The sequence below is a fragment of the Oncorhynchus masou genome, chromosome 6, assembly GCF_036934945.1.
Source record: "Oncorhynchus masou masou isolate Uvic2021 chromosome 6, UVic_Omas_1.1, whole genome shotgun sequence".
NCBI classification, from domain to species: Eukaryota; Metazoa; Chordata; class Actinopteri; order Salmoniformes; family Salmonidae; genus Oncorhynchus; species Oncorhynchus masou.
The window spans coordinates 8,275,090-8,302,587 of record NC_088217.1 but is presented as its reverse complement, the minus strand read 5'-3'; the positions used below and the strand labels follow the sequence as shown (position 1 = coordinate 8,302,587).

Sequence of the window (27,498 nt, the reverse complement as noted above, 5' to 3'; positions counted from 1 at the left end):
GAAAATAAGAATTTGCTCTTAACTGACTTGCCTAATGAAGAAAAAAAAGAACCACATCGGAACAAGCTGAATACAAACCATGGAGCAATGCCGCCCCCTATAGTGCATCAATTTCATATATCCTTCACTCACAGTATAGCCTAAACTGGCTCTAATTTTTAAGCAAATGCTAGGGAAGATGAAAACCCATTGCTTCAGTTTTACACCTGTTACACCTACATCTAGTCTAGTTATTAACAACCCAAGATGGAGCTCTGCAGGGCCATTTATCTGTATTTGTATCGAAACCATGGGTATCATTGGCACGTCATGGATACATATTGCAGTCTCAAGTTTACGATTGATTGAGCCAATTGTGGTGACGTCATCCCATATCTCCGTTTTTTTTGTTGCTGTGACGCTGTTCCTTTAAATATCTGGAGTCGCCATAGTTACACATTCAGGAAATGGTAAATTCATTGGCAGCATGCCCACTGCCAGGCCGACTGCGACGTCTAGAACTGTTTTTACAGTAATTTCGCCGTCTGTAACCGAGGGGAAAACAGTGCACACACAACACAGTAAGCTTGGACATCGATATCTAGCAACCACCTTCTGTTCTATATTGACATCCGAGGGGAAGGAAAACGGTCCAACTGGTTGCTAGCTTGGTGGTTAGCTAGCTACCGCTAACTCTACAATCAGCGGTGAATAGCTAACGTTAGCTAGCTTGCTAGTGTATATAGCAAACATTATCTGGCTTGCTAGCGTATATAGCAAACATTAGCTGGCTTGCTAGCGTGTATAGCAAACATTAGCTGGCTTGCTAGCGTATATAGCAAACATTAGCTGGCTTGCTAGCGTATATAGCAAACGTTAGCTGGCTTGTCAGCTTTCTTTACAGTCGCCTTTTTCCTCCCAAACTGTCCCACCCAATAATGATTTATTTGATTGAGCGCAATTCAGTGATCATTGCAATCTGAGTGTTATAACTGTCTTTTAGCTTTGCTGCAGCCACACAGACGTGGCTAGTTCGCTGTCCAAGGTGCTGAAGTTGATCATATTTGCGTTGCAGCCATAAACCAAGGTTAGTGTTGTATGATTTTCATGAAGTCATCAAAATGTAAATATCAGTTGAGTTTGGTGATGTTTGAAAAAATGGTGTTAGATTTGATTAGGGTCCACATTAGCCGACGCCAATGGCACAGCTAGTCTCACTTAGGGTCTGACACAGCATAAAATACATTAAGACTGTACAATTTATATATATTTAGAAGATTAAGTTACACGTGCCTGACAGTACATACACACAACATGTAGGTCACATGGGGGGGAGAGGCGTTGTGCTGTGATATGTTATGTTATATTTGAAACCGGGTTTGCTGTTCAATTTGACTATATGAGAATGGAGTTTCATGCAATCATGTACATGAACTAGACAATGTTCTGGTCCCTGGGACTGTGAAAAGACCCCTGGTGGCATATCTGGGGGGAGGGGGGGGGTCAGTGCTGTGTGGAAGTTGACTATGCAAACAATTAAGAATTTCTAGCACATTACTGTTTCTTATAAAAACAAGAAGGGATGTAGTCAGTCTTTCCTCAACTCAAGAGAGAATGCATGGTGTTAATATCAGCGCTCTGATTACAATACTTGACGAATGCCTTCTTTGCAGCACTTAACTATATGACTGGACAATAATCAACATAATATAAAACTAGAACCTGTGTGATATAAAAAAAAAACAGAGCATGTTTTTTTATCACGGACAGACCTCTCCCCATCTCTTTATTACAGACAGGCCTCTCCCCATCTCTTTATTACAGACAGACCTCTCCCCATCTCTATATTACAGACAGACCTCTCCCCATCTCTTTATTACAGACAGACCTCTCCCCATCTCTTTATTACAGACAGGCCTCTCCCCATCTCTTTATTACAGACAGACCTCTCCCCATCTCTTTATTACAGACAGACCTCTCCCCATCACTTTATTACAGACAGACCTCTCCCCATCTCTTTATTACAGACAGACCTCTCCCCATCTCTTTATTACAGACAGACCTCTCCCCATCTCTTTATTACAGACAGACCTCTCCCCATCACTTTATTACAGACAGACCTCTCCCCATCTCTTTATTACAGACAGACCTCTCCCCATCTCTTTATTACAGACAGACCTCTCCCCATCTCTTTATTACAGACAGACCTCTCCCCATCTCTTTATTACAGACAGACCTCTCCCCATCTCTTTATTACAGACAGACCTCTCCCCATCTCTTTATTACAGACAGACCTCTCCCCATCTCTTTACTACAGACAGACCTCTCCCCATCTCTTTATTACAGACAGACCTCTCCCCATCTCTTTATTACAGACAGACCTCTCCCCATCTCTTTATTACAGACAGACCTCTCCCCATCTCTTTATTACAGACAGACCTCTCCCCATCTCTTTATTACAGACAGACCTCTCCCCATCTCTTTATTACAGACAGGCCTCTCCCCATCTCTTTATTACAGACAGGCCTCTCCCCATCTCTTTATTACAGACAGACCTCTCCCCATCTCTTTATTACAGACAGACCTCTCCCCATCTCTTTATTACTGACAGACCTCTCCCCATCTCTTTATTACAGACAGACCTCTCCCCATCTCTTTACTACAGACAGACCTCTCCCCATCTCTTTACTACAGACAGGCCTCTCCCCATCTCTTTATTACAGACAGACCTCTCCCCATCTCTTTATTACAGACAGGCCTCTCCCCATCTCTTTATTACAGACAGGCCTCTCCCCATCTCTTTATTACAGACAGGCCTCTCCCCATCTCTTTATTACAGACAGGCCTCTCCCCATCTCTTTATTACAGACAGGCCTCTCCCCATCACTTTATTACAGACAGACCTCTCCCCATCTCTTTATTACAGACAGACCTCTCCCCATCTCTTTATTACAGACAGACCTCTCCCCATCACTTTATTACAGACAGACCTCTCCCCATCTCTTTATTACAGACAGACCTCTCCCCTTCTCTTTACTACAGACAGACCTCTCCCCATCACTTTATTAAAGACAGACCTCTCCCCATCTCTTTATTACAGACAGACCTCTCCCCATCACTTTATTACAGACAGACCTCTCCCCATCTCTTTATTACAGACAGACCTCTCCCCATCTCTTTATTACAGACAGACCTCTCCCCATCTCTTTATTACAGACAGACCTCTCCCCATCTCTTTATTACAGACAGACCTCTCCCCATCTCTTTATTACAGACAGACCTCTCCCCATCTCTTTATTACAGACAGACCTCTCCCCATCACTTTATTACAGACAGACCTCTCCCCATCTCTTTATTACAGACAGACCTCTCCCCATCTCTTTATTACAGACAGACCTCTCCCCATCACTTTATTACAGACAGACCTCTCCCCATCTCTTTATTACAGACAGACCTCTCCCCATCTCTTTATTACAGACAGACCTCTCCCCATCTCTTTACTACAGACAGACCTCTCCCCATCTCTTTATTACAGACAGACCTCTCCCCATCTCTTTATTACAGACAGGCCTCTCCCCATCTCTTTATTACAGACAGACCTCTCCCCATCTCTTTATTACAGACAGGCCTCTCCCCATCTCTTTACTACAGACAGACCTCTCCCCATCTCTTTATTACAGACAGACCTTTCCCCATCTCTTTATTACAGACAGACCTCTCCCCGTCTCTTTATTACAGACAGACCTCTCCCCATCTCTTTATTACAGACAGGCCTCTCCCCATCTCTTTATTACAGACAGACCTCTCCCCATCTCTTTATTACAGACAGACCTCTCCCCATCTCTTTATTACAGACAGACCTCTCCCCATCACTTTACTACAGACAGACCTCTCCCCATCTCTTTACTACAGACAGACCTCTCCCCATCTCTTTATTACAGACAGACCTCTCCCCATCTCTTTATTACAGACAGACCTCTCCCCATCTCTTTATTACAGACAGACCTCTCCCCATCTCTATACTACAGACAGACCTCTCCCCATCTCTTTACTACAGACAGACCTCTCCCCATCTCTTTATTACAGACAGGCCTCTCCCCATCTCTTTATTACAGACAGGCCTCTCCCCATCTCTTTATTACAGACAGATCTCTCCCCATCTCTTTATTACAGACAGACCTCTCCCCATCTCTTTATTACAGACAGACCTCTCCCCATCTCTATATTACAGACAGACCTCTCCCCATCTCTTTATTACAGACAGACCTCTCCCCATCTCTTTATTACAGACAGACCTCTCCCCATCTCTTTATTACAGACAGACCTCTCCCCATCTCTTTATTACAGACAGACCTCTCCCCATCACTTTACTACAGACAGACCTCTCCCCATCTCTTTATTACAGACAGATCTCTCCCCATCTCTTTATTACAGACAGATCTCTCCCCATCTCTTTATTACAGACAGACCTCTCCCCATCTCTTTATTACAGACAGACCTCTCCCCATCTCTTTACTACAGACAGACCTCTCCCCATCTCTATATTACAGACAGACCTCTCCCCATCTCTTTATTACAGACAGATCTCTCCCCATCTTTACAACCATGTCATCTATATGTTTTGACCATGTCAGTTTACAATCTAAGGTAACGGCAAGTAATTTAGTCTCTTCAACTTGTTCAACAGCCACACCATTCATTACCAGATTCAGCTGAGGTCTAGATATTAGGCAATGATTTGTACCAGAAACAATGCTCTTAGTTTTAGAGATGTTCAGGACCAGTTTATTACTGGCCATCCATTCTAATAACTGATTGCAACTCTTTGTTTAGGGTTTCAGTGACTTCACTAGCTGTGATAGGGTTGAATCCTTAACATAAATAGACAGGCTTGCTTTATTTTAATGCCAGTGGCAGGTCATTGGTAACAATAGAACGGAGTAGAGGACCTAGAGAGCTGCCCTGCGGTACACCACAATCTACATGTTAAACATTAGAGAAGCTTCCATTAAAGAGAACCCTCTCTCAGTTCTATTAGACAGATACTGTAGCTCTGAATCCACGATATGGCAGAGGTTGAAAAGCCATTAAACATTAGAGAAGCTTCCATTAAAGAAAGCCCTCTCTCAGTTCTATTAGACAGATACTGTAGCTCTGAATCCATGATATGGCAGAGGTTGAAAAGCCATTAAACATTAGAGAAGCTTCCATTAAAGTAAACCCTCTCTCAGTTCTATTAGACAGATACTGTAGCTCTGAATCCATGATATGGCAGAGGTTGAAAAGCCATTAAACATTAGAGAAGCTTCCATTAAAGAGAACCCTCTCTCAGTTCTATTAGACAGATACTGTAGCTCTGAATCCACGATATGGCAGAGGTTGAAAAGCCATTAAACATTAGAGAAGCTTCCATTAAAGAAAACCCTCTCTCAGTTCTATTAGATAGATACTGTAGCTCTGAATCCATGATATGGCAGAGGTTGAAAAGCAATTAAACATTAGAGAAGCTTCCATTAAAGAGAACCCTCTCTCAGTTCTATTAGATAGATACTGTAGCTCTGAATCCACGATATGGCAGAGGTTGAAAAGCCATTAAACATTAGAGAAGCTTCCATTAAAGAAAGCCCTCTCTCAGTTCTATTAGACAGATACTGTAGCTCTGAATCCACGATATGGCAGAGGTTGAAAAGCCATTAAACATTAGAGAAGCTTCCATTAAAGAAAACCCTCTCTCAGTTCTATTAGATAGATACTGTAGCTCTGAATCCATGATATGGCAGAGGTTGAAAAGCAATTAAACATTAGAGAAGCTCTGAATCCATGATATCGCAGAGGTTGAAAAGCCATTAAACATTAGAGAAGCTTCCATTAAAGAAAACCCTCTCTCAGTTCTATTAGACAGATACTGTAGCTCTGAATCCATGATATGGCAGAGGTTGAAAAGCCATTAAACATTAGAGAAGCTTCCATTAAAGAAAACCCTCTCTCAGTTCTATTAGACAGATACTGTAGCTCTGAATCCATGATATGGCAGAGGTTGAAAAGCCATTAAACATTAGAGAAGCTTCCAGTAAAGAGAACCCTCTCTCAGTTCTATTAGACAGATACTGTAGCTCTGAATCCACGATATGGCAGAGGTTGAAAAGCCATTAAACATTAGAGAAGCTTCCATTAAAGAAAACCCTCTCTCAGTTCTATTAGATAGATACTGTAGCTCTGAATCCATGATATGGCAGAGGTTGAAAAGCCATTAAACATTAGAGAAGCTTCCATTAAAGAGAACCCTCTCTCAGTTCTATTAGATAGATACTGTAGCTCTGAATCCACGATATGGCAGAGGTTGAAAAGCCATTAAACATTAGAGAAGCTTCCATTAAAGAGAACCCTCTCTCAGTTCTATTAGATAGATACTGTAGCTCTGAATCCACGATATGGCAGAGGTTGAAAAGCCATTAAACATTAGAGAAGCTTCCATTAAAGAAAACCCTCTCTCAGTTCTATTAGACAGATACTGTAGCTCTGAATCCACGATATGGCAGAGGTTGAAAAGCCATTAAACATTAGAGAAGCTTCCATTAAAGAGAACCCTCTCTCAGTTCTATTAGATAGATACTGTAGCTCTGAATCCATGATATGGCAGAGGTTGAAAAGCCATTAAACATTAGAGAAGCTTCCATTCAAGAGAACCCTCTCTCAGTTCTATTAGATAGATACTGTAGCTCTGAATCCACGATATGGCAGAGGTTGAAAAGCCATTAAACATTAGAGAAGCTTCCATTAAAGAAAACCCTCTCTCAGTTCTATTAGACAGATACTGTAGCTCTGAATCCACGATATGGCAGAGGTTGAAAAGCCATTAAACATTACAGAAGCTTCCATTAAAGAAAACCCTCTCTCAGTTCTATTAGACAGATACTGTAGCTCTGAATCCATGATATGGCAGAGGTTGAAAAGCCATTAAACATTAGAGAAGCTTCCATTAAAGAAAACCCTCTCTCAGTTCTATTAGATAGATACTGTAGCTCTGAATCCATGATATGGCAGAGGTTGAAAAGCCATTAAACATTAGAGAAGCTTCCATTAAAGAAAACCCTCTCTCAGTTCTATTAGATAGATACTGTAGCTCTGAATCCATGATATGGCAGAGGTTGAAAAGCCATTAAACATGAGTTTTCTCAATAACAATTTATGGTCAATAATATCAAAGGCTGCACTGAAATCTAACAGTACAGTTCCCACGATCTTCTTATTATCAATTTCTGTCAACCAATCATCAGTCATTTGTGTCAGTGCAGTACATGTTGAGTGCCCTTCTCTATAATTGTGCTGAAAGTGTGTTGTTAATTTGTTTACAGAGAAATAACATTGTATTTAGTCAAACACCATTTTCTTTCCGCCAACAGTTTGCTAAGAGCTGGCAGCAAGCTGATAGGCCGGCTGTTAGAACCAGTAAAGGCCACTTTACCACTATCGGGTAGTGGAATGACTTTGGCTTCCCTCCAGGCCTGGGGACAAAGACTTTCCTCTAGGCTCAGATGAAAGATATGACAGATAGGAGTGGCTATAGAGTCAGCCACCATCCTCAGTAGGAGTGGCTATAGAGTCAGTTACCGTCCTCAGTAGGAGTGGCTATAGAGTCAGCCACCATCCTCAGTAGGAGTGGCTATAGAGTCAGCTACCATCCTCAGTAGGAGTGGCTATAGAGTCAGCTACCATCCTCAGTAGGAGTGGCTATAGAGTCAGCTACCATCCTCAGTAGGAGTGGCCATAGAGTCAGCTACCATCCTCAGTAGGAGTGGCTATAGAGTCAGCCGCCATCCTCAGTAGGAGTGGCTATAGAGTCAGCTACCATCCTCAGTAGGAGTGGCTATAGAGTCAGTAGGAGTGGCCATAGAGTCAGCTACCATCCTCAGTAGGAGTGGCTATAGAGTCAGTAGGAGTGGCTATAGAGTCAGCCACCATCCTCAGTAGGAGTGGCTATAGAGTCAGCCACCATCCTCAGTAGGAGTGGCTATAGAGGCAGATACCATCCTCAGTAGGAGTGGCTATAGAGTCAGCTACCATCCTCAGTAGGAGTGGTTATAGAGTCAGATACCATCCTCAGTAGGAGTGGTTATAGAGTCAGCTACCATCCTCAGTAGGAGTGGTTATAGAGTCAGCTACCATCCTCAGTAGGAGTGGCTATAGAGTCAGCTACCATCCTCAGTAGGAGTGGTTATAGAGTCAGCCACCATCCTCAGTAGGAGTGGCTATAGAGTCAGATACCATCCTCAGTAGGAGTGGCTATAGAGTCAGCTACCATCCTCAGTAGGAGTGGCTATAGAGACAGCTACCATCCTCAGTAGGAGTGGTTATAGAGTCAGCCACCATCCTCAGTAGGAGTGGCTATAGAGTCAGCTACCATCCTCAGTAGGAGTGGCTATAGAGTCAGATACCATCCTCAGTAGGAGTGGCTATAGAGTCAGATACCATCCTCAGTAGGAGTGGCTATAGAGTCAGCTAACATCCTCAGTAGGAGTGGCTATAGAGTCAGATACCATCCTCAGTAGGAGTGGCTATAGAGTCAGATACCATCCTCAGTAGGAGTGGCTATAGAGTCAGCTACCATCCTCAGTAGGAGTGGCTATAGAGTCAGCCACCATCCTCAGTAGGAGTCGCTATAGAGTCAGCCACCATCCTCAGTAGGAGTCGCTATAGAGTCAGCCACCATCCTCAGTAGGAGTGGCTATAGAGTCAGCCACCATCCTCAGTAGGAGTGGCTATAGAGTCAGCTACCATCCTCAGTAGGAGTGGCTATAGAGTCAGCTACCATCCTCAGTAGGAGTGGCTATAGAGTCAGATACCATCCTCAGTAGGAGTGGCTATAGAGTCAGCTACCATCCTCAGTAGGAGTGGCTATAGAGTCAGCCACCATCCTCAGTAGGAGTGGCTATAGAGACAGTAGGAGTGGCTATAGAGTCAGATACCATCCTCAGTAGGAGTGGCTATAGAGTCAGCCACCATCCTCAGTAGGAGTGGCTATAGAGACAGTAGGAGTGGCTATAGAGTCAGCCACCATCCTCAGTAGGAGTGGCTATAGAGACAGTAGGAGTGGCTATAGAGTCAGATACCATCCTCAGTAGGAGTGGCTATAGAGACAGTAGGAGTGGCTATAGAGTCAGATACCATCCTCAGTAGGAGTGGCTATAGAGTCAGCCACCATCCTCAGTAGGACTGGCTATAGAGTCAGCCACCATCCTCAGTAGGAGTGGCTATAGAGTCAGCCACCATCCTCAGTAGGAGTGGCTATAGAGTCAGCCACCATCCTCAGTAGGAGTGGCTATAGAGTCAGATACCATCCTCAGTAGGAGTGGCTATAGAGTCAGCCACCATCCTCAGTAGGAGTGGCTATAGAGTCAGCCACCATCCTCAGTAGGAGTGGCTATAGAGTCAGCCACCATCCTCAGTAGGAGTGGCTATAGAGTCAGCCACCATCCTCAGTAGGAGTCGCTATAGAGTCAGCCACCATCCTCAGTAGGAGTCGCTATAGAGTCAGCCACCATCCTCAGTAGGAGTGGCTATAGAGTCAGCTACCATCCTCAGTAGGAGTGGCTATAGAGTCAGTAGGAGTGGCTATAGAGTCAGCCACCATCCTCAGTAGGAGTGGCTATAGAGTCAGCCACCATCCTCAGTAGGAGTGGCTATAGAGTCAGTAGGAGTGGCTATAGAGTCAGCTACCATCCTCAGTAGGAGTGGCTATAGAGTCAGATACCATCCTCAGTAGGAGTGGCTATAGAGTCAGCCACCATCCTCAGTAGGAGTGGCTATAGAGTCAGCTACCATCCTCAGTAGGAGTGGCTATAGAGTCAGCCACCATCCTCAGTAGGAGTGACTATAGAGTCAGCTACCATCCTCAGTAGGAGTGGCTATAGAGTCAGCCACCATCCTCAGTAGGAGTGGCTATAGAGTCAGATACCATCCTCAGTAGGAGTGGCTATAGAGTCAGTAGGAGTGGCTATAGAGTCAGATACCATCCTCAGTAGGAGTGGCTATAGAGTCAGTAGGAGTGGCTATAGAGTCAGCCACCATCCTCAGTAGGAGTGGCTATAGAGTCAGCCACCATCCTCAGTAGGAGTGGCTATAGAGTCAGATACCATCCTCAGTAGGAGTGGCTATAGAGTCAGCTACCATCCTCAGTAGGAGTGGCTATAGAGTCAGCTACCATCCTCAGTAGGAGTGGCTATAGAGTCAGCCACCATCCTCAGTAGGAGTGGCTATAGAGTCAGCTACCATCCTCAGTAGGAGTGGCTATAGAGTCAGCTACCATCCTCAGTAAGAGTGGCTATAGAGTCAGCTACCATCCTCAGTAGGAGTGGCTATAGAGTCAGCTACCATCCTCAGTAGGAGTGGCTATAGAGTCAGCCACCATCCTCAGTAGGAGTGGCTATAGAGTCAGCTACCATCCTCAGTAGGAGTGGCTATAGAGTCAGCTACCATCCTCAGTAGGAGTGGCTATAGAGTCAGCTACCATCCTCAGTAGGAGTGGCTATAGAGTCAGCCACCATCCTCAGTAGGAGTGGCTATAGAGTCAGCTACCATCCTCAGTAGGAGTGGCTATAGAGTCAGCCACCATCCTCAGTAGCTTTCCATCTAAGTTGTCAATGCCAGGAGGTTTGTCTTTATTGATCAATAACAACCATTTTTCCACCTCTCCCACACTAACTTTACAAAATTCAAACATAAAATTGCAATTATTATTTTGCTATGCATGAATACAACGGCTCACTGTTTGTTGTTGGCATTTCCTGCCTACGTTTGCCCACTTTGCCAGTGAAGTAGTCATTCAAATGGTTTTGTGATGAATAAGCCAACTGATTTGATGAAAGACGGAGTTGAATTTGTCTTTCTGCCCAATAATTTCAGTCAAAGTCCTCAAGTGTTTTTCCCGTCATTCTTTATATCATCGATCTTGGCTTCTTAATACATGTTTTTTTGTTCTTCTTGTTGAGTTTAGTCTCATCATTTCTCAGTTTGCAGTCAGTCAGCCAGTCAGATGTGCAGCCAGACTTATTAGCCACTTCCTTTTGCCGCATCTCTTTCAACCGTACCGTTTTTCAATTCCTCGTCAATCCACGGAGCCTTAACAGTTCTAACAGTCCGTTTCCTAACAATATGTTTGTTAATAATTGGAAGCAGCACTTCAATAAGTGAACAATGTGCGTCTGGATGCTCCTCATTGAACACATCAGACCAGCAATAATCTTTAACATCATCCTTATAAGAGTCTCTTATACTCTTATATTTTTTTAAACCAATTTTATTTGTCACATGCTTCGTTAACAACAAGTGTAGACTAACAGTGAAATTCTTACTTTACGGGTCCTTTTCCAATAATGCAAAGTTAGATAAAGAAAGCTGGGCTTGTCCCTTGTAGCGTCAACTGTGTTCTCTGTGTTCTCTGTGTCAGTTGCCTGGTCTAGTTGTCCCAAAAAACGTTATTTGTTTTTAAATTTATTTTATGCACTTTGAGATTATTCTGTATAATGAAAAGTGCTTTACAAATGTAATTTATTAGTATTATTATTATTATTATTATTATTATTTTAGGCCCAGCTTCGGAAACGTTGTCTTTCCTGGATATAGCCACTATATTGTGATCACTGCATCCAATCGGTTCAGCTTAAGAACAAGGCTGTAAAAATGTGATCAATACATGTAGATGATATTGTTCCTGTTGTGTTTGTAAACACCCTGGTAGGTTGATTAATAACCTGAACCAGATTACAGGCACTGGTTACAGTGAGAAGCTTCCTCTTGAGCGGACAGCTTGATGAAAATCAGTCAATATTCAGGTCCCCAAGAAAGTAGACCTCTCTGTTGACATCACGTACACTATCAAGCATTTCACACACATTATTCACACACATTATTTAGATACTGACTGTTAACACTTGGTGGCCTATAACAACACCCCAAAATAATAGGCTTTAGATGAGGCCTGTGAACCTGCAACACTTCAATAACACGTGACGTAGGAGCTTCTCTGCATAACAGAGAAATGGCTCTGAATGTATGTATATATATATATATATATATATACATATATATATATATATATACAGCAACACCTCCCCCATATATATTTCTGTCTCTTCTATTGTACTTATATCCTTCTATTGCTACTGCTGTATTATCTAAGTGAGTCTCAGAAATGGTTAATATATTATCTGAGATTTCATGAAGCCTTTTTCAAAAGCGACATTCACAGAGTGGACAAAACATTAGGAACCCCTGCTCTTTCCATGACGCAGACTGACCAGGTGAATCCAGGTGAAATCTGTGATCCCTTATTGATGTCACTTGTCAAATCTACACTTCAATCAGTGTAGATGAAGGGGAGGAGACCTAAAGAAGGATTTTTAACTCACTATTAGGAGTGTGTTATTAGTGTTTAATAAATGTATTACTGTGATTATTTAACCCTTTCCTGGGTAGTATATCAAAGTTAGACATAATATGGAAAAGAACAAACAAGAAAGTGTGTGTGTGTGTGTGTGTGTGTGTGTGTGTGCGTGTGCGTGTGCGTGTGTGTGTGTGCGATGCGGGGTTGAAGCTACCATAAGCTATCATCCCCTCAATGCTTTTGGGAGTGTGGGCAATGAGCCTGTCATAGCAGATGTAAGCATGATTCTCCTGCTCAAACATCACATGATATGTCCTGATTTATCTGGAATTCAATTATTATTATTATTATTATTATATATTTTTTTACATTTATCCAAATAGAAACAGATCTGGTTTCCCAAAAATCATCTTAGGGCTAAGTTCATCCTTAGAACTTTCGTAGGAGCATCGTTAAATCTCATAAGTTGTTTCCCAAATCCATCGTTACTAACGTTGCACTTGACAGGGGTGATAATCTAGCGGCACCCCCAGACCACCTCCAGAACAGTTAACTTGCGTCGCCAGATGCTTTTAAACCACCGGAGATCTCGTTAAATATAAAATCACTTGGGTTTTATCCATCTCTCTGTGACCCGCCAATAACTTCAGAACAAAGTTGACTACAAATAAACAAGTAGTCTTTGCGGTTGATACAAACATGCAACGTATAAAAAAATATATGCTTCAAATGAGATGACTGCATTAAAATAGTAAGCTGAAGCCTAGGCTATAGGCCTATTTCAAACATATTTAAATCGCCTACATTTCATGTTCAACCAACTTAGTTATATTTTGCTACTGTAGGCTACTGTCTGGAATTTGTCTCTATACATTTCATGATGTGTAGCCTAACATGCGTACAATGATTTGCCAAATCTGTGATTTTGTGGATTTTTATAGTGGATTTTTATAGGGAAAAACATTAGAATAAGACCCCTCAATATTTGCAACCGTAGGTGGTAAATACAATAATCCAACAGTATTGGGACAGTGACACAACAGTATTGGGACAGTGACACAACAGTATTGGGTCAGTGACACAACAGTATTGGGACAATGACACATTTTGTGTTGTTTTGGTTCTGTAGTCCAGCACTTTGATTTTGAAATGATACTATGAGGTTAACGTGCAGACTGCCAGCTTTTAATTTGAGGGTATTTTCATCCATGTTGGGCGAAACGTTTAGAATTTACAACACTTTTTGTACATAGTCCCCCCCCATTTAAGGCCGTTTTTTGAGGACAAAAAAGTAATGGGACAAATTCACTTCTGCGGATTGAAGTAGTGAAAAGTATCTGGTCCCATATTCCCAGCATGCAATGGTTACATCAAGCTTGAGCAATTGGATGCATTTGCTGTTTGTTGTGGTTGTGTTTCAGATTATTTTGTGCACAATAGTGATGAATGGTGAATTATTTATTGTTACGTTTTGGAGTCACTTTGTCATGCCCTGGTCGAAATATATTATGTTTATTCTTCATTTATTCGGTCAGACCAGGGTGTGACATGGGTTATTGTGGTGTGTTTTTGTCTTATTTTGTGGGATGTCTAGCGTTAGTCTATGGCTGTCTGAAGTGGTTCTCAATCAGAGTCAGGTGATTATCGTTGTCTCTGATTGGGAACCATATTTAGGCAGCCATATTCTTTGTGTGTTTCGTGGGTGATTGTCCTTAGTGTCCTTGTTCCTGTCGCTGTGTTAGTTTACACAAGTATAGGCTGTTTCGGTTTTCGTTACGTTCATTACGTTCTTTGTTTTTGTAGTATTTGTATTTGATTCGTGTTTACGTTTGTTGATTAAATATGGATCGCAATCTACACGCTGCATTTTGGTCCGACTCTCCTTCACCGCATGAAAACCGTTACACACTTACTGTAAATAAGAATAGAATATATTTCTAAAAACTTCTACGTTAATGTGGATGCTACCATGATTACAGATCATCCCTAAACATTGTGAACGATGACGAGTGAGAAAGTTACAGACACACAAATATCATACCCCCCAAAAATGCTAACCTCCCCTGTTCCAAAGACAAAATCCTGGGGTGTAGGAACCACTAGGAACCAAACGGAGCCAAACTTGGAGGGACTTACGTACCTTGAATTTATCCAATAGAAACTCTCACTTTCGTTGCAAAACGTTTTCATTACAGTGTTCGACTAATGAATACACCCATGATTTCCCTGTTTTCATAGCTTGTCCTCCTTATCACATCCCAGATTTATATTGTAACGAATTCAGGGAGGCCAGGTCCAGTGACAGTCGATCACCTTAGCCGTTACGCCAAGAGATCCACACGTCTAGGTGTTGGATTAATGTCTCTGCAGTATGTTGCTTGATTCTGCTGCTGAGTCCTTTCTCACCAGGAGTATTAACATGAGTGTCAACACTGTTCCCTGTACTGATCACATCCCTAATCTTTCACCAGGAGTAGCTAATAATATGAGTGTCAACACTGTTCCCTGTACTGATCACATCCCTAATCTTTCAACAGGAGTAGCTAATAATATGAGTGTCAACACTGTTCCCTGTACTGATCACATCCCTAATCTTTCAACAGGAGTAGCTAATAATATGAGTGTCAACACTGTTCCCTGTACTGATCACATCCCTAATCTTTCAACAGGAGTAGCTAATAATATGAGTGTCAACACTGTTCCCTGTACTGATCACATCCCTAATCTTTCAACAGGAGTAGCTAATAATATGAGTGTCAACACTGTTCCCTGTACTGATCACATCCCTAATCTTTCACCAGGAGTAGCTAATAATATGAGTGTCAACACTGTTCCCTGTACTGATCACATCCCTAATCTTTCAACAGGAGTAGCTAATAATATGAGTGTCAACACTGTTCCCTGTACTGATCACATCCCTAATCTTTCAACAGGAGTAGCTAATAATATGAGTGTCAACACTGTTCCCTGTCCTGATCACATCCCTAATCTTTCAACAGGAGTAGCTAATAATATGAGTGTCAACACTGTTCCCTGTACTGATCACATCCCTAATCTTTCAACAGGAGTAGCTAATAATATGAGTGTCAACACTGTTCCCTGTACTGATCACATCCCTAATCTTTCAACAGGAGTAGCTAATAATATGAGTGTCAACACTGTTCCCTGTACTGATCACATCCCTAATCTTTCAACAGGAGTAGCTAATAATATGAGTGTCAACACTGTTCCCTGTACTGATCACATCCCTAATCTTTCAACAGGAGTAGCTAATAATATGAGTGTCAACAATGTTCCCTGTACTGATCACATCCCTAATCTTTCAACAGGAGTAGCTAATAATATGAGTGTCAACAATGTTCCCTGTACTGATCACATCCCTAATCTTTCAACAGGAGTAGCTAATAATATGAGCGTCAACACTGTTCCCTGTACTGATCACATCCCTAATCTTTCAACAGGAGTAGCTAGTAATATGAGTGTCAACACTGTTCCCTGTACTGATCACATCCCTAATCTTTCAACAGGAGTAGCTAATAATATGAGTGTCAACACTGTTCCCTGTACTGATCACATCCCTAATCTTTCAACAGGAGTAGCTAATAATATGAGTGTCAACACTGTTCCCTGTACTGATCACATCCCTAATCTTTCAACAGGAGTAGCTAATAATATGAGTGTCAACACTGTTCCCTGTACTGATCACATCCCTAATCTTTCAACAGGAGTAGCTAATAATATGAGTGTCAACACTGTTCCCTGTCCTGATCACATCCCTAATCTTTCAACAGGAGTAGCTAATAATATGAGTGTCAACACTGTTCCCTGTACTGATCACATCCCTAATCTTTCAACAGGAGTAGCTAATAATATGAGTGTCAACACTGTTCCCTGTACTGATCACATCCCTAATCTTTCAACAGGAGTAGCTAATAATATGAGCGTCAACACTGTTCCCTGTACTGATCACATCCCTAATCTTTCAACAGGAGTAGCTAATAATATGAGTGTCAACACTGTTCCCTGTACTGATCACATCCCTAATCTTTCAACAGGAGTAGCTAATAATATGAGTGTCAACACTGTTCCCTGTACTGATCACATCCCTAATCTTTCAACAGGAGTAGCTAATAATATGAGTGTCAACACTGTTCCCTGTACTGATCACATCCCTAATCTTTCAACAGGAGTAGCTAATAATATGAGCGTCAACACTGTTCCCTGTACTGATCACATCCCTAATCTTTCAACAGGAGTAGCTAATAATATGAGCGTAAACACTGTTCCCTGTACTGATCACATCCCTAATCTTTCAACAGGAGTAGCTAATAATATGAGCGTCAACACTGTTCTCTGTACTGATCACATCCCTAATCTTTCAACAGGAGTAGCTAATAATATGAGTGTCAACACTGTTCCCTGTACTGATCACATCCCTAATCTTTCAACAGGAGTAGCTAATAATATGAGTGTCAACACTGTTCCCTGTACTAATCACATCCCTAATCTTTCAACAGGAGTAGCTAATAATATGAGTGTCAACACTGTTCCCTGTACTGATCACATCCCTAATCTTTCAACAGGAGTAGCTAATAATATGAGTGTCAACACTGTTCCCTGTACTGATCACATCCCTAATCTTTCAACAGGAGTAGCTAATAATATGAGCGTCAACACTGTTCCCTGTACTGATCACATCCCTAATCTTTCACCAGGAGTAGCTAATAATATGAGCGTCAACACTGTTCCCTGTACTGATCACATCCCTAATCTTTCAACAGGAGTAGCTAATAATATGAGTGTCAACACTGTTCCCTGTACTGATCACATCCCTAATCTTTCAACAAGAGTAGCTAATAATATGAGCGTCAACACTGTTCCCTGTACTGATCACATCCCTAATCTTTCAACAGGAGTAGCTAATAATATGAGTGTCAACACTGTTCCCTGTACTGATCACATCCCTAATCTTTCAACAGGAGTAGCTAATAATATGAGCGTCAACACTGTTCCCTGTACTGATCACATCCCTAATCTTTCAACAGGAGTAGCTAATAATATGAGCGTCAACACTGTTCCCTGTACTGATCACATCCCTAATCTTTCAACAGGAGTAGCTAATAATATGAGCGTAAACACGGTCCCTGTACTGATCACATCCCTAATCTTTCAACAGGAGTAGCTAATAACATGAGCGTAAACACGGTCCCTGTACTGATCACATCCCTAATCTTTCAACAGGAGTAGCTAATAACATGAGCGTAAACACGGTCCCTTGTACCGTGAAGCCTACTGTCACCTTGCAGATTGGAGATGCTGAGACTGATTCATCTCGTCCCGGTGTCTATGTCATAGACGTTACACTTGCTATAGGACAGACTGTCAACGTGAGTCAATAAAACCTGACGGTCATTTTACTATTTTTTTTATTTTTATTTTTTTTATACACTGTGTTTTCCTCCACACACTTGGTCAAATGACAGGTAGGCTATGTGAAGTAGGCCATTTTTTCTTTCAAACTGAGTCACTTCGAAATCTTCTCTGAAGCTCAAAGTGGCTTCCTTCGAGGCCGGGCTTTTCTACAACTTTCAAGCTAGACATCATTGCAACTCAACCATTGTCCACATGCTGTAACAACCATTGTCCACATGCTGTAACAACCATTGTCCACATGCTGTAACAACCATTGTCCACATGCTGTAACAACCATTGTCCACATGCTGTAACAACCATTGTCCACATGCTGTAACAACCATTGTCCACATGCTGTAACAACCATTGTCCTGTAACAAACAGCACCAGTGAAGAGTTTGGACTCACCTACTCATTCCAGGGGTTTTCCATAATTTAACTTTTTTTTCTACTTAAAACTATGACATGAAAACTATGAATTAACACATATGGAATCATGTAGTAGCCAAAAAAAGTGTGAAACAAATCTAAATATATGTTATATCTGAGATTCTTCAAAGTAGCCACCCTTTGCCTTGATTACAACTTTGCACACTCTTTGCATTCTCTCAACCAGCTTTATGAGGTAGTCACCTGGAATGCATTTCAATTAACAGGAGTGCCTTGTTAAAAGTACATTTGTGGAATGTATTTCCTTAAAATGTTTGAGCCAATCAGTTGTGTTGTGTCAAGATAGCCCTATCTTCTGTATACACCCCTATTTGGTAAAATACCAAGTCCATATTATGGCAAGAACAGCTCCAAATAAGCAAAGAGAAACAATAATCCATCATTACTTTAATACATGATGGTCAGTCAATCTAGAGAATTTCAAGAACTTTGAAAGCTTCTTCAAGTGCAGTCGCAAAAACCATCAAGCGCTATGATGAAACTGGCTCTCATGAGGACCGCCACAGGAAAGGAAGACCCAGATTTACCTCTGCTGCAGAGGATAAGTTCATTAGAGTTACCAGCCTCAGAAACAATTTGCCCAAATAAATGCTTCACAGAGTTCGGGTAACACATCTCAACATCAACTGATCAGAGGAGACCGTGTGAATCAGGCCTACATGGTCGAATTGCTGCAAAGAAACCACTACTAAAGGACACCAATAAGAAGAAGAGACTTGCTTGGGCCAAGAAACACGAGCAATGGACATTAGACCGGTGGAAATCTGTTCTTTGGTCTGATGAGTCCAAATTTGACATGTTTTGAAAATTCAAGGCGCACCTAACCAGCATGCCACAGTATTCTGCAGTGATACGCCATCCATCTGGTTTGCGCTTAGTGGGTCTATCATTTGTTTTTCAACAGCACAATGACCCAAAACACACCTCCAGGCTGTGTAAGGGCTATTTGACCAAGAAGGAGAGTGATGGAGTGCTGCATCAGATGACCTGGCCTCCACAATCACCCAACCTCAACCCAATTGAGATGTTTTGGGATAAGTATGACCGCAGAGTGATGGAAAAGCAGCCAACAAGTGCTCAGCATATGTGGGAACTCCTCCAAGACTGTTGGAAAAGCATTCCAGGTGAACCTGGTTGAGAGAATACCAAGAGTGTGCAAAGCTGTCATCAAGGCAAAGGGTGACTGATTCCATATGTGTTATTTCATAGTTGTGATGTCTTCAATATTATTCTACAATGTAGAAAATAGTAAAACATTAAGGAAAACCTTGGAATGAGTAGGTGTGTCAAAAACGTTTTGTTTTCTGGTACTGTACATATAATCTGTGTCTTATTCACTCCTAGATCCAGGAGATCTCCTTTAAGAACTACTACACAGCATACGTGTCTGTGCGTCTACTGAGGAGAGATGGGGAGGGGGCTGCTAAATGGGCCACATGTCTGAGGAACCACTGTCTGATGCCCAGCCCACATACTGAAGAGGGTTCACAAGACTACTACTCTGTCTACCGTCAACAGGTTAGGAGAGAGAGAGAGGGGGTGAGGGAGGGAGGGAGAGAGAGGGTGATAGGGGGTGAGGGAGGGAGAGAGAGGGTGAGGGAGGGAGAGAGGGGGTGAGGGGGAGAGAAAGGGTGAAGACGGAGAGAGAAGGTGAGGGAGAGAGAGAGGGGGTGAGGGGAGAGATAGGGTGAGGGGGAGGGAGAGAGGGGGTGAGGGAGGGAGAGAGGATGAGGGGAGAGATAGGGTGAGGGAGGGAGAGAGGGGGTGAGGGAGGGAGAGAGAGGGTGAGGGAGGGAGAGGGGGTGAGGGAGGGAGAGAGAGGGTGAGGGAGGGAGAGAGGGGGTGAGGGGGAGAGAAAGGGTGAAGACGGAGAGAGAAGGTGAGGGAGAGAGAGAGGGGGTGAGGGAGGGAGAGGGGGTGAGGGAGGGGAGAGAGGGTGAGGGAGGGAGAGAGGGGATGGGGGGAGAGATAGGGTGAGGGAGGGAGAGAGGGGGTGAGGGAGGGAGAGGGGGTGAGGGAGGGAGAGAGGGTGAGGGAGGGAGAGAGGGGATGGGGGGAGAGAGGGGGTGAGGGAGGGAGAGAGGGTGAGGGAGGGAGAAAGGGTGAAGACGGAGAGAGAAGGTGAGGGGAGAGAGAGGGGGTGAGGGGAGGGAGAGAGGGGGTGAGGGAGGGAGAGGGGGTGAGGGAGGGAGAGAGAGGGTGAGGGAGGGAGAGAGGGGATGGGGGGAGAGATAGGGTGAGGGAGGGAGAGAGGGGGTGAGGGAGGGAGAGGGGGTGAGGGAGGGAGAGAGGGTGAGGGAGGGAGAGAGGGGATGGGGGAGAGATAGGGTGAGGGAGGGAGAGAGGGGGTGAGGGAGGGAGAGAGGGTGAGGGAGGGAGAGAGGGTGAGGGAGGGAGAGAGGGGATGGGGGGAGAGATAGGGTGAGGGAGGGAGAGAGGGGGTGAGGGAGGGAGAGAGGGGGTGAGGGAGGGAGAGGGGGTGAGGGAGGGAGAGAGGGGGTGAGGGAGGGAGAGGGGGTGAGGGAGGGAGAGGGGGTGAGGGAGGGAGAGAGGGGGTGAGGGAGGGAGAGGGGGTGAGGGAGGGAGGAGAGAGAGGGTGAGGGGGAGAGAAAGGGTGAAGACGGAGAGAGAAGGTGAGGGAGAGAGAGAGGGGGTGAGGGAGGGAGAGAGGGGGTGAGGGAGGGAGAGGGGGGGTGAGGGAGGGAGAGGGGGTGAGGGAGGGAGAGGGGGTGAGGGAGGGAGAGAGGGGGTGGGGACGGAGAGAGAGGGTGAGGACGGAGAGAGAGGATGGGGGGGAGAGAGGGTGATAGGAGAGAGAGGGTGAGGGAGGGAGAGAGGGTAAGGGGGGAGAGAGGGTGATAGGGGGTGGGGGGGTAGTTTAATTCTACAAGGTGGTAAAGGTCATATAATATGGAAAGAGGAAGGGTGAAGAACTATAGCAGAACAGGTCAAGACATTAGGAGGTCTATTCTGATGAAGGCTTTATTTGTACTGTACATCAGGCTAAAAAATTCATCACCAAATGCTCCTGATCCATTTCATATGGAACCTTAAGAAACCTTGCTGTGGTGTGAGTAACACAAAGCCACATTCTGTAAATGTATCTTGCTTTAAAAATTAAAAAAAAAAAGCATCACAGCTCAGGTTTGCTTAGTTTTTGGTAAGCTGATCTTGAAGGTTAACCAAATTTATAGTTTGGCTTAATTCAAGTAGCAATGAAGCTCATTTACATAATTTGTGGAAGTTGTATTTCCTGATTGGTTCAGTATGTGTGTTATGGTTGTTAGATGCTGATTGAACCAGACAATGTGACTTCAGTGAGACTGATCCTACGACAGCCGTCATCAGCCTGGCTGAATTTCAGCGTGGAGGACATCAAAATACAGCCCTGTTTAAACGAGGTAAGTCACTTAAAAATGTATAGAGGGGTTGTACTGTATGATCAAATAGAAAGAAACCACAATCATTGTGCCTCTGATCTCCAGGCCTGCAGTATAACTGGATAAGGTTGGGGGTGTTACCTGAAACACTGCCAATTAAGATATTTCCACAATTTTAAAGTGCATTCATTCACTCTTCTTCCAGGATTCAGAGTGGGACATTCCGGATTGGTTGTCAGACCTCACACAGGTGGACCAACTGTGTGATTTACAGGTAAGGCTCTTATCTACCAGTTGGTTCTCTTCAGTAGAACTATCAGCCCTTATAGACTGTATTCCAGTGTTCAGTATTGTTTCCCCCTTAGGGATCCCTCGTAGTCCAGTATCATTTCCCTCTTAGGGATCCCTCATAGTCCAGTATCATTTCCCTCTTAGGGATCCCTCGTAGTCCAGTATCATTTCCCTCTTAGGGATCCCTCGTAGTCCAGTATCATTTCTCTCTTAGGGATCCTCGTAGTCCAGTATCATTTCCCTCTTAGGGATCCCTCATAGTCCAGTATCATTTCCCTCTTAGGGATCCCTCATAGTCCAGTATCATTTCCCCCTTAGGGATCCCTCATAGTCCAGTATCATTTCCCTCTTAGGGATCCCTCGTAGTCCAGTATCATTTCCCTCTTAGGGATCCCTCGTAGTCCAGTATCATTTCCCCCTTAGGGATCCCTCGTAGTCCAGTATCATTTCCCTCTTAGGGATCCCTCGTAGTCCAGTATCATTTCCCTCTTAGGGATCCCTCGTAGTCCAGTATCATTTCCCCCTTAGGGATCCCTCGTAGTCCAGTATCATTTCCCTCTTAGGGATCCCTCGTAGTCCAGTATCATTTCCCTCTTAGGGATCCCTCATAGTCCAGTATCATTTCCCCCTTAGGGATTCCTCCAGGTCATCTCAGCTCACTGGTCACCATAGCACCACCCACTTGTAGCACGCGCTCCAGCAGGTAGATTTCACTGGTCACCCCCAAAGCCAATTCCTCCTTTGGCCACCTTTCCTTCCAGTTCTCTGCTGCCAATGACTGGAGCGAATTGCAATAATCACTGAAGCATTAGCTTTCAGAGCATCTCATAGATCACCGCACCTGTACACAGCCCATCTGTAACTAGCCCATCCAACCACCTCAGCCCCCATACTGTTATTTATTTATTGTTTTGCTCCTTTGCACCCCAGTATCTCTACTATCACATCCATCTTCTGAACATCTATCACTCCAGTGTTTAATTGCTATATTGTCATTACTTTGCCACTATGGCTGTCAGGACCCGGTTACGAACCTGGGTCTCCGGAGTGAGAAACAGTCACTTAACCAACTGAGCCACAAATAGTCAGCAGAACCCAGAAGATGAGGCAGACACAGCAGTACTTAAGATGGTGTATTTAATAAAGTAAAAAGGAGAAGTCCTTCAATACAAAATGGCAAATCCAAAAGGTGGTAGGTATAGCACAAAAAAGCCTCAAGGGATACTCAAAAAACAAAAACAGAATTCCACAAGAGCGTCCACCGGAATCGACAAGAATACACAGAACACTAGGGCTGGGTGCTAACATACAAACACAGAGCACAGAACTGAGGGAAACTAAGGGTTTAAATACAATCAGGGGAAACGAGGCACAGGTGCAAATAATAATGGGAATCAAGGGAAAAGACATAAGGTCAAAAAGCACAATGGGGGCATCTAGTGACCAAAACCCGGAACAACCCTGGCCAAATCCTGACAATGGCCTATTTATTGCCTTACCTCCCTTATCCTACCTCATTTGCACACACTGTAAATACACCTTTTCTATTGTATTATTTACAACATGTTTGTTTATTCCATGTGTAACTCTGTGTTGTTGTTTGTGTTGCACTGCTTTGCTTTATCTTGTCCAGGTCGCCGTTGTAAATGAGAACTTATTCTCAACTGGCCTCCCTGGTTAAATAAAGGTGTTCTCAACTGGCCTACCTGGTTAAATAAAGGTGTTCTCAACTGGCCTACCTGGTTAAATAAAGGTGTTCTCAACTGGCCTACCTGGTTAAATAAAATCCCTGGTTAAAGAAAGGTGACATCAATAAGTTACGTCTCAGTGTAGGCAGCAGCCTCCTCTGAGTTAGTGATTGCCATAGTCTCTGCTCCTGGAGCTTCTCTTGGAGTCAACGGGCTGAGAATATCAAGTCTGAAGTTCCTCTGCCGGGTTGAAATCCACTCTTCTTTGGGATAGGAGTCTGTTTATCCTGCGGTGGCAAGAAGGGGAACGCGCTGTAGTGGCCACAGTCCAACCTGTCCCCTTCATGACTTCCTTCCAAAATCCAGTGCCAGGGTCTCTATTAGGCATTTTCCTCCACACACAAAAACTGTCTTCTTCTGGGAGAAGTAATCTGTCTTACTGGTCAAAGACCTTTTATAAAACACATCATAAAAGAGAATATGGAAACACAGTGTTTATTATGTTGTTGTGTCTCTAGGGTCATCCAGATCCTCAGATGAACACGGATAGCCATCTTCCTGGTCAATTACCTTTAGAAAAACACTAACCCTTTATACAACATGGCTACATAAAAGAGAAAATAATATCCGTTACAATATTTTTGTTTTGTTGTGTCTCTAGGGTCTTCCAGATCCTCAGACGGTATCTTCCAGTATTCAGCAGATGTGGGCGTTAACAGAGGTCATGCAGACCAACCAGACCACTGCTTCCATAGGCCGCTTCGATGTAAGACGTGTTCATATTGGAGTCAAACGTACACATCACTTTTCCTGAGGTTGTGGGAGAGAAAGATCTAGAAAGTAAAGAAGGGCCTGTATGCTTCAACACTTTTTTTATTGGTTAAACAGTGTTTCAATCCAAACATCTCTGCGTTAGTATCCTGGACCCAAGTCTTTGTCAGTTGGTATCGATTCCATTTTGTTTTCAGCTCGTTTACGGTCGACTCGTTTAATTTTCATTCTTCTTCTGTGTTTCTGGGCAGGTTGATGGCTGCTACGATATCAACTTGTTGTCCTTCACTTAACAAGGAATTGACTGGAGGTTCATTTTACATGGTGTAGGTAAAATGTGAAGATCACCATTGTTATCTCTCCCAAAGTGTATTTGATTAATTGCCCGACGATGTTATATTTAAGTTTTCTGAAAAGTATGTATATTTATTTGTGAAACACTGTAAACTTTTTTTTTTTGTGTGTGTGTTTTTTTAACACCTAGGCCACCTTTGCCACTCATGATTCATGTAACTTTGTTTATTATACAAGTCCAATAGAAGTGAGATGCATGGTGGCCTTCAGCCAGATGAGGACAGTAGTGCTTCTTGAATGAGACCAAGGAGCCACTGTTAACTAACTATCTGAGATGTGGATATATCATACTGGCTGGGGTTCTGGGTGGTTTGCAGTCTCCAATTCTCTTTTTTCGATAAATTATTATTATTTTTTTTTTAAAGTGGCCTTTTTATTTAACTAAGCAGGTCAGTTATTCTTATTTACAATGACGGCCAACCCCGGCCAAACCCTAACCGGGATGACACTGGGACTCCCGATCACGGCCGGTTGTGATACAGCCAGGAATCTAACCAGGGTCTGTAGTGACGCCTCTAGCACTGAGATACAGTCCCTTAGACCCGCTGCGCCACTCTGGAGGATAGGATATAGCATTCTGGCTGGGGTTCTTTCTACAATTCTCTTATTGTAAGTTATTCATGAATAATTATGAATGTCTAATTTCCTTTCAATGCGAACAATTTACCTCAACGTTGTACTGATGAAATAAGTGAAGGAATCGTTATGTATTAGTGGCTGTGTAAAGATGACATCATACATGCTCATATAGCAAGTCATTCATTCAACACATAGGCTCTGTCATTATATCCCAATGATATTCCTGTATCCTGCAAGCAACCAACTGTTAGAGCGTTCGGTCTTTTACGGAACTAATTAAATAAATGTCAATTCCAAAAAGCAAAGTTCAAAAGATTCTCTTGTTTTGCTCCAATCGGAATCGCCCCCCAGGGGGTAAGAGAGAGAGATTGACTCCGAGGGGATTTACACCAGAAATGGCCACCTACCCTCGACATAGTGCACTACTTTTGACCAGAGCCTTATGGGTTCTGGTCCAAAGAAGTGCACTATGTAGGGAAATATAGTGCCATTAGGGACACATGCGTAGACTGATGTAGGGCTTGACTTTTCTCTCTAATAGACTGCAGTACGACTCTCCCTCCCAACTGCTGGTAATATATCAAGTAGAAAGCTCTCTCCTCCCCTCTGTTTTTGTGTTTTTTCGACTGATGACCTTTAGAGAAAGTAGAAATCTCTTGAAGACACCCCACCCCATACTCTGCACCTCTTTTAACCAGGGCCTTTATCTTTCCAGGGTGTTTCAGTGGCAGTATATATGACATTTTGGAGGTCTCTGTTCTGCAGTCTGTCTGTCCTGGATATAAAATATTGGAGATCTGTGTTCTGCAGTCTGTCTGTCCTGGATGTACAGATTCCTTTCGAAGATACACTACCTTACCAAAAATATGTGGACACATGCTCGTCGAACATCTCATTCCAAAATCATGGGCATTAATATGGAGTTGGTCCATCCTTTGCTGCTACAACAGCCTCCACTATTCTGGGAAGGCTTTCCACTAGGTGTTGGAACATTGCTGCGGGGACTTGCTTCCATTCAGCCACAAGTATTAGTGTCGGGCAATTAGGCCTGGCTCGCAGTCGGTGTTCCAATTCATTCCAAAGTTGTTTTATGGGGTTGAGGTCAGAACTCTGCGCATGCCAGTCAAGTTCTTCCACACAAACTCGACAAAAAAATGTCTGCATGGACCTTGCTGTCATGCTGAAACAGAAAATGGCCACAAAGATGGAAGCAGAGAATTGTCTAAGATGTAATTGTGTTCTGTAGAAATTTCCCTTAGCCCAGTCTAGGCTAAGGGGCCTAGACTGAATCATGAAAAACATCCCCAGATCATTATTCCAGCAGTTATTTATGGACAGATCATTTCCGGGTCATGAATCTGCACTGCAATCCTTAATTCAGATGACTAGTCCTGGAAAGACCGCTCTCCCAAATGTCACCCTTATTCCCCTATATCAGTGGTTCTCAATCCTGGTCCTGGGGACCCAAAGAGGTGCACATTTTAGTTTGTGTTCTAGCACTACACACCTGATTCAAGTCAACAACTCCCAGAACCAGGATTGAGAACCACTGCCCTATATAGTGCTCTGATCAAAAGTAATGTACTATATAGAAAATAGGGCACCATTTGTGAAGCACCCCTGATAAGTTATTAGAATGGCCTTGATGTACTACATGTAGATTCGAGCGTTGTGCCAGTAACCGAAAGGTTGCTGGATCAAATCCCCGAAGCTGACAAGGTAAAAAAAAATATATATATATATATATATACAGTGGGGCAAAAAAGTATTTAGTCAGCCACCAATTGTGCAAGTTCTCCCACTTAAAAAGATGAGAGAGGCCTGTAATTTTCATCATAGGTACACTTCAACTATGACAGACAAAATGAGAAAAAACAATCCAGAAAATCACGTTGTAGGATTTTTAATGAATTTATTTGCAAATTATGGTGGAAATAAGTATTTGGTCAATAACAAAAGTTTATCTCAATAATTTGTTATATACCCTTTGTGGGCAAAGACAGAGGTTAAACGTTTTCTGTAAGTCTTCACAAGGTTTTCACACACTGTTGCTGGTATTTTGGCCCATTCCTCCATGCAGATCTCTAGAGCAGTGATGTTTTGGGGCTGTTGCTGGGCAACACGGACTTTCAACTCTCCAAAGATTTTCTATGGGGTTGAGATCTGGAGACTGGCTAGACCACTCCAGGACCTTGAAATGCTTCTTTACGAA

At 43.3% G+C, this 27,498-nt stretch overlaps 1 protein-coding gene across 3 annotated transcripts; it reads left to right on the top strand.

The window, feature by feature from the left end:
• Positions 1 to 427: 427 nt before the first annotated feature.
• nicn1 (nicolin 1) lies at positions 428 to 25,591 on the top strand. 3 transcript variants are annotated; one of them, XM_064967489.1, is made up of 8 exons: positions 428 to 560; positions 983 to 1,066; positions 17,603 to 17,748; positions 19,568 to 19,741; positions 21,511 to 21,624; positions 21,809 to 21,877; positions 24,244 to 24,348; positions 24,605 to 25,591. In XM_064967489.1, the coding sequence occupies exons 3-8, from the start codon at positions 17,617 to 17,619 to the stop codon at positions 24,644 to 24,646; spliced, it is 636 nt and encodes a 211-aa protein (XP_064823561.1). In that variant the 5' UTR covers positions 428 to 560; positions 983 to 1,066; positions 17,603 to 17,616; the 3' UTR covers positions 24,647 to 25,591. The 3 variants fall into 3 exon arrangements, with proteins under 3 accessions (XP_064823561.1, XP_064823560.1, XP_064823562.1); XM_064967490.1 differs by lacking the exon at positions 428 to 560 and adding an exon at positions 584 to 686; XM_064967488.1 differs by lacking the exon at positions 983 to 1,066.
• Positions 25,592 to 27,498: the final 1,907 nt, after the last annotated feature.

What these genes read in the sequence shown, in the direction of transcription:
- nicn1 (XM_064967488.1), top strand. Translation starts at nt 467, where the DNA reads ATGCCCACTGCCAGGCCGACTGCGACGTCTAGAACTGTTTTTACAGTA. An exon ending in CTATAGGACAGACTGTCAAC is followed by an intron (nt 17,749 to 19,567) that starts GTGAGTCAATAA and finishes ATTCACTCCTAG; the next exon opens with ATCCAGGAGATCTCCTTTAA. An exon ending in ACTCTGTCTACCGTCAACAG is followed by an intron (nt 19,742 to 21,510) that starts GTTAGGAGAGAG and finishes TATGGTTGTTAG; the next exon opens with ATGCTGATTGAACCAGACAA.